Here is a 7,500-nt window from a genome sequence, read left to right on the forward strand (position 1 = left end):
TTTAGGATGTTACTCAATGCACATCCTCTTTCCGCCCACCAGAAACATCTGATTGTTTGACAGAAACTCGTCTTTATTTCATTTTATCCTTGCTTTGACACTGCACTGATTATTTTAACATTTATAATTGTAATTTTCCATGACTTCCCATGACCAACCATAAAATTCTAAGAATTTCCAGGCTGGAAAATGAAATTCTTAAATGTAATGACGTTCTAGGTTTTCCATGACCCGTGTGAACCCTGTAATTTGACAAATTGAACCACAACATAAACATGTACCTGTTATTCATACCTTGGTGTAGCTTTCTTTAGCTTTCTGAAGATTATTTAAATTGTGATAAGATAAACTGAAACAAAATATATATAGAGGATATTACATGGCGGCGCAAAGATATATGAATTTGATTTAGAGTGGTAAAGGATTGTTTTTAACAGGAGAAAATTAAAGCCACTGTGTAATTTTCCAGTAAAACACTCCTGTCTATATAATAAATTTAAGTAACAATAATACTTTTTGTTAAATTGAATTTTGTGTTTCTCGTTTTCTAGCTGGCTCACTCAATTTCCATTATGATCCTACAATTTGGTATAAGGTAACCTTACGTGGAAAAGATTTTGTTGATCTTTTTGTAAAACTGAATTATTCAGAGTTAAATGCAATTTAATACAACAAAAATTATAAGTATTATTACATTATCACATTTTGTGCCTGTTGGATATGAGACTGACTATAGCCAACTTGATACTACCGTAACACATCTTGTGGGCTATTTGGCATCTCATTATTATTGCTAATTTATAACTAACTGGTACTTAGCCAGTGGAAGCCTAAAGGGGCAAGCTTTATGGTCACACTGCCCTGTATAGTCTTTTGCCTTTGTTAATTGATTTAGAGACTCGGGTTCCACAAGAGAACACTATCTATTGTAAACATCTGAATGTATGGAAATAAAAAATAAGTTAAAAGCAGTTGGAGTTTACAGAGAATTAATTTTCTCGAAATTGTAAGTCACAATACAGCTGCAGCTATTTATGTAAGATCAATGGTAAATACGTGTAGATATCACATTTGGTACAGCATTAAAAAATAATTATAGTAACTGTTTAACACTATATATGAAACTAGCCATTACTAAGTTTTTGTAACATTGTTTCCATGAGTAATTAAAACGTTTGTATACTTTTTCTTGGCAAGGTTTTAAAAGTTGTCCAGCCACGTAGGAATCAAGAGAGGATTGTTACAGACCAGGTGTAATTTTATCTTACCCCATTCTGCCATAAGCTTTCCCATAATTAGGGTCGAGACTAAGAGCCTTCTGGCAGTCCTCAATTGCTTTCTGGTGATCTCCCATCTTGCTATAGGCTGCAGCTCTGCACAATGAAGAAAAAACAACATTCAAAAGTGGTGACTACACCCTTAGATGAATGAGACTATACTGTCTTTATCTTTACATAGACTGAATGCAACAGAAAGGAAAGAGCCACAGAAAACTGAAATTAACTTACACTGTATTTAATTAAATTAATTTTACATAATTACCGGACCGGGTAATAAATAAATTCTATTCAATAAATATTATATAATGAACCCAACGACACCTGAACTGCCCTGGAGGGGGACATGAGCGGATGTTAATTTGACAAGTAATTTTTATTTTAGGCAAGAGTACAATAACTGTTGTTGTTGTTAAAGAGGAAGGAGGAGTAACAATACATACATGTCATACAATACATACTTAATCGACTGCTCCCCATAGGGGCTTTTCAGGGCCAATGACACACAACGAAAAGATGGAACAGAATAACAACAACAATATTATTGTTAAGAATCCCAACTGGCCGGAGGCAAACCAGTTGGCTATTTACAAGTGCAGCTGGGAAGTTGAACCAGGGACTACCAGGAACAAATTCAGCGAGTGGTCAGAGCGGGTCTTGAACCCGGGATCCCCGGATCTCAATACAAGCGCCCTAACCACTGGGCCACACTGCCTCTCAGTTGTATTATTGCATGCATGCACTATTACATGGCTTGAAATTAACAAAAAATCCAGTCACAATTTTGCAACAAGATATGAAAATTTACATGTAGTCGCAATCAGGCTTTTAGCCAGGATTTTGAAAGTGGGAGTCCAAATTTTATGTGGGCCTAGGGGGGTCTGGGGGCATGCTCCCCCAGAAAATTTTGAAAAATTGAAGCCTCTTAGACGTGATTTCCGCGATTCTGACAGCTGTAAATGTCTTTCAATTTACGTATTAAACCGCTGTTTTTCCTTGATAATTTTACTAAGCTATCCTTTCCTCAACTTACCTTGTTTAACATTGAATTATATTTGGGACAGGAACTCCAGTTGTTATGAAGAGTGATTGAAATTTGAAGTTGTCAAGCCATGATTTACACGAAAGAACAGATATGCGTGGCTTTGTTGGTCGAACTGCATTCTGGTCTACAATCTTTAACTATTCACCTACTATTAGTATTCCTAAAGCAATTACGATGATTGCACATGTTATTACACCAAATGGCTATTTTGTTGTAATGCCCGCCAGATTTCGCTTGAACAGAGCAGAATACAATCAAGCGATTACAATAACATTTGTAGCCGCGAGATCGTCTTACCGAGTTGGAAGGCGCGTGATCTTTGACTCATGTCCTCATAAATGCGCGTATTTATTTATAGCAGCCGGCAAAGTAGCCTGGGGATGACTTGGTAAGTCAATATCACTGAACAGCGGCTTTGCCTGTGAAATCGCTTCGCTCAACTTTGATTCATTTGATCAAAACAGAAAGGAAACTCGCTAAAAAAGTGTTCATATAGAAGAAAAATACGACAGCAACACTAAAACAACTCTTGAGAGCAAAAAGAAATGTAACTTTTATTAATTTATAGACACTGTTTTGTTACATTAAGTACAGAAGTTCGTAAATCGCCGCCCAAAACAGGCCGTCGAAAATCTCCCATTTCTGAGAACTGGCCGTCCTTTGGACGGCTGGACGGCCGCCTGGCTAAAAGCCTGGTCGCAATTTTGCAAATGTTAGTTGCAAAATTGTCGAGCAGCACTGTGTTGTCAGTGGTCTAGCAAAACAAATTGTGACCCCACAATATTTGCGTGAAAAAAAAAAAAAAAAAAAAACGCTGAAAATGGGGAGTGATGGAAGGAATGGAGTTGTGTACGTAACATTAAAGCTAAATTATGCTACAATAATTGCTCTCTTCAGATTGAAAGAAAATTTTACGGCAAGAAACAAAATAACTTTGTCATTTCTTTATGAAAAATAAATTTTGTTTTAGCAAAAGTAGCAGCAAAGTGGCAACTGCTAACCCCTTTGTTTTGAAAGAGCGAAGGTAAAAAACTAGTTGCAAATTTGCGACTTCTCCAGATAATAGTTGTAAAAGGGAAAAATTTAGTCGCAAATGCGACTAAATTTGTTCACAATGCTGAGCCCTGGTTTTGGCATTCACTAAAAATGAACAAGTCAAAGATCTTTATTTTAATCCATACCTATTGCAAGGAAAAACGGCATTAGCACTGTCCAGTTCCATGGCTTTGGTATAACATTCGATGGCTTCATTGTACTTTTCTTCCTTCATGAGCTGATTTCCTATAGATTACAAGTGTCATTAACTCTTTCACTCTACATTTTAGATTTTACTATGGCCAATGGACAAGTTAGAATTTTACTCATCAAGAGGGGACCTCTTACGATGGGAAAAGGGTTTAAAGACATATAACTACAACTGTAGCTACACATAGAGTTGTTGCTAAAAACCACTTGATGGGTAATCACTGTTGTGGGTTCAATTGTTGTCGTACATTTACAGTAGGTTAATAATAATATACACTGTAATAATAATAATAATAATAATAATAATAATCAACATTGTTATATAGCTAAATTTTCCCCCCAACAGCACATGCTCTCATTGGTTACTTTGAGGTCACATGACATCTAACAATAAATTTGTTTCCTGCCAAAAGTCTCTGAGCCGGCAACAGTGCAAAATCTATGATGTCAGAGGGTATCAGTGCACTGTTACCCGCGAATGTTGACTGACGACCGCTGTTGTTGTTGCCATTGCATGTTTTTCTTTTTGTGCTACGTAACAAATCAATTAATGACTGGTCCCTTGGGAAACAGTTCATTTTGTTTCCCTCGCATTTCAAATGTTTCCCTAGGCTGCACCTCGAGGAAACATTGAGATTCTCGGGAAACAAAATTAACTGTTTCCCAAGGGACCAGTCATTAAGTGTTTAGTATTATATGCTATCATCACAGTAATTGGGACCACAGCACAGAAATCAAGAGACACAAAAATTAATGATAAAGTTGAAAGGAAGGTATATGTAACAATGTTATCAAAATCTGCCGGCCTGGATCCACCTGACTTTTTAAAGGTTAAATAATACCTTTCTTTCACAATTTTAACGGTAAGATTAACCCCAACTTTGAGAAGAACAATGTGTACCCTCTGTCTTCAGTTCCTCAGCTCTTGCTCTATCTTGATCAGTGGGTTGAGCAGCTGTTGATCCTCCCCTTGTCTGCAAAAAGAACCATTCTTTACTCCTAAATCCATTACACAATATTACTGAAAGTAACTCTTACTATGAGATGTTTGCTTATGAAGTCGGAAACATTAAAGCATTAAAACGAACCTGGATGGCAGTTTCAAATATCTCCTCCAATGATTTGTCACATTTAAGTTTTTGCACTTGTGCGGTGTCACTTCTATCTATGCTGTAAACACTTTCTAAGCATTGGATTGAAACTGGAAAGGAATCATATAAAAAGTCACAGAAGCTTTGCCAAAAGAACAACCATCTGCATGTCAGATACACACTGTATGTGCTTAATAAGAACTTCTGCAATTATTATTATTATTATTATGACCTTTGCATGTATCTTTCTATTTTACGAACACCATGAGTTCTTCAGCTCTGCACGCACTGTTTAGAATGGCCAATCAGAATAAAGTTATTGTCAGATGAAGACAAAACTAGCAAACACAATGTACGCAAATTGAATAGATGTAAATTTATGTACACTGTAAATGTGAGCTTCTTGTCGAAAGGTATAGTTCCAAAAATAGAAAGAAATGCACAAAGGTTGACTCAAGGACATAGTGCATAGGGAGGCTCCTACTCTTGGTGTCCTGACAAGAGGTATTAAAAAAGGTAAATGTTGGAAATATAAATTTTGGGTGATTAAAGGGATGATTATAGATTAATATCTATGAAATTCTCAGTTTTCCGTTATTTAAACAAAGAAATCTTTGCTCCACGATTTTCTGGGTGATGTCCCATTTTCGGAGACAGACTTCCTTAAGTTAATTAATTTAAGGGTATACAAGAATCAAGCAAATCATAGTAATGGTAATTAACTAACTTATTAAGTAACTGACCAATCCCCTCAGGGGGCTTTTCTGAGAAAACGAAACTACTGGTAATGATAAAAATAAACCTGCTTAAGTTGTTCTTTTTTAATCTTTAGAGGCCTACCAATTAGCTATGTACAAGCACTGTTTAAAGAAGTTTAACATTATTATTAGTGGCCTGAATGCCTCATCTGCATCACCTTCAATGACCCTAAAGCTAATTCAGGCTTATTATCACCAAGGTCGCAATTCATTTTACATTAATTTTCACAAGCACACATATTTATCTAAATATCAGTATTTCCAGGAATCTTGCCTCTGGCAGCCAAATTTCACTTTCCATGAAAAATAGAGTTCCTGTCATTTTTCCCATCTTGCCAGAAATAAATTTTATAAGAAATGACAACGAGTCCTTCACAAGTGCTGTCTCTTCAATAAGTAAAGTCCATCCCCTTACGACTATTGCATCAACATGGCATTTAGATGATATTGCAAAAAGACGCATTTTCAAAGACTATTAATTTTTGTGCAAAAATTTCATTTTTGATGAAAAGGAATAATTCCTTTTCATCAAAAACGCAATTTGCAGGAAATAAAATTAAATGAACAGGGTTCAATTGCGTGCCTTTGCTTTCGCCCTATTCTCAAATACAAAGTTCACAACATTTTGCAATATCATTGGAAACCTTTAGCTCATACCCAGTGACCTGTCTGCCTAAAAACTCGTCTTACATGTAGGTGTTATGTATGGGGCCATTCCATTTTTTATCCGCACCCCCTCTATTGAGGTACTTTATATTTCACCCCCTCGGAAAAGTAAACTTTTGACCCCCTAAGAAAAGAAGCTCAAAGTGCCGACACACTCCCCCTTCAGAATTTATTCAAAGATCAAAGGTACCGACACAGTTACCCCCTCAGAAACGGCCTTTTAAGACCACCCCCCTCCCCCTCAGAAATACCGGTCCTTCAATAGGAGGGGTGCAGATAAAAAATGGAATGGCCCATGGGCCCTAAATCTTCCTGTTACTTTCCGTGAAAATGAAATTAATCTATTGTACAACGTACATAATATTGAACAACAAACCCTCTTTACTGATTATATTCTGTGTTTCTTTCAAAATATGTTTGGTAAACTTTACGGTACCGTTTTTAAGATAAGTTATAAATTTTTACACTTTCATCACCGAGAATTCAATGTGTGAGCAACTTACCCTCCAAACTCTCTGCCGAATCGCCAACTACGGCGCCGGATCTTAACTGGGAAGAAAGATGTTCGATTATGGCGAACGCCAGCTTTTGTGAATTCGACATTTTTCTCGTTACGCAAATCAAGCGTAAAAATCCCTTTTTTCCCGATAAATACGAAGAAATGTGGTTTAAACTTCACCGGAAGAAAAGACACGTTTTTGACCGCCTTTTCGAGACCAATTGGAGCCCACAATATTTTTGGTAGCGGACTTTATATGACACAATCTAGGTACTTCATGTACGCTCCTCATACGCTTCTTCTAAACCCGCAGTCTGTGACATTATATGTCTCATACATAACGCACCAGTAAAACGGGTTTTTCTTGCACGTGAAAAAATTCGCTTCTTGCATCAGATGGTTAGTTTCCTTTTTAGACTGGGATTTAGCACTTTAATACGATCAACGATTTTTACGAGAAGTATACACCATTACAGATACGTATCAACTCAAATTAGTGGAATTATGAAGCTTTACAGTGATCGAGGGAACCCTCTGTTGCTTCGCATTCTGGCAGCCAGAGATCTGGCAGGCATTCAATTGACGGTACACCTTATTAATAGTTATGGTAAGTCTTCGGTTCTTTTGTGAAAATGAAAGCGGAAGTGGGCTGTACCTTTAAGATTCCACAATACTGTACGTGGGCCCTTTAAGATATTTGCATGTGAATGACTTTTACTGCAATATGTAATAGTTACGAAGTCCACGGAAACAATACTGTAAGCTTAAACTCTATTGGCCAAGACAAGGAAGCAATTTAAGGGTCATTGTTCCACCATTTATCATCCACTAATTATCATGTCGTGTGGAGCTTCAAAAAAGCAACGAAAGCAGAAAAGTGGTAGGGCTATAGCTCTATCAGCCAACACAGTTCCTAACT

General features: G+C 36.8%; 2 protein-coding genes across 3 annotated transcripts in view; one reads left to right on the forward strand and one right to left on the reverse strand.

Annotated features, from left to right (window-relative positions):
* Positions 1–6,805, reverse strand: part of LOC137967246 (small glutamine-rich tetratricopeptide repeat-containing protein alpha-like) — a 19,543-nt gene extending 12,738 nt beyond the window's left edge. The window contains exons 1-6 of the mRNA XM_068813764.1: positions 6,586–6,805; positions 4,656–4,768; positions 4,469–4,541; positions 3,504–3,603; positions 1,269–1,373; positions 295–349 (exon numbers count right to left, since the gene is read on the reverse strand). Of these exons, the coding sequence (XP_068669865.1) occupies positions 295–349; positions 1,269–1,373; positions 3,504–3,603; positions 4,469–4,541; positions 4,656–4,768; positions 6,586–6,685 (546 nt within the window). The 5' untranslated portion in view covers positions 6,686–6,805. The remainder of the gene's footprint in view (positions 1–294; positions 350–1,268; positions 1,374–3,503; positions 3,604–4,468; positions 4,542–4,655; positions 4,769–6,585) is intronic.
* A 132-nt stretch (positions 6,806–6,937) lies between these two features.
* LOC137968947 (methionine--tRNA ligase, cytoplasmic-like) overlaps positions 6,938–7,500 on the forward strand; it is a 45,383-nt gene continuing 44,820 nt past the window's right edge. The window contains exons 1-2 of one of the 2 annotated variants that reach the window (XM_068815426.1): positions 6,938–6,980; positions 7,058–7,188. In XM_068815426.1, the coding sequence (XP_068671527.1) occupies positions 7,086–7,188 (103 nt within the window). In that variant the 5' untranslated portion in view covers positions 6,938–6,980; positions 7,058–7,085. Of the gene's footprint in view, positions 7,189–7,500 lie in introns of both variants that reach the window. The other variant, XM_068815425.1, reaches the window with a different exon arrangement.

The sequence above is a fragment of the Montipora foliosa genome, chromosome 8 (genome assembly GCF_036669935.1).
Source record: "Montipora foliosa isolate CH-2021 chromosome 8, ASM3666993v2, whole genome shotgun sequence".
NCBI classification, from domain to species: domain Eukaryota; kingdom Metazoa; phylum Cnidaria; class Anthozoa; order Scleractinia; family Acroporidae; genus Montipora; species Montipora foliosa.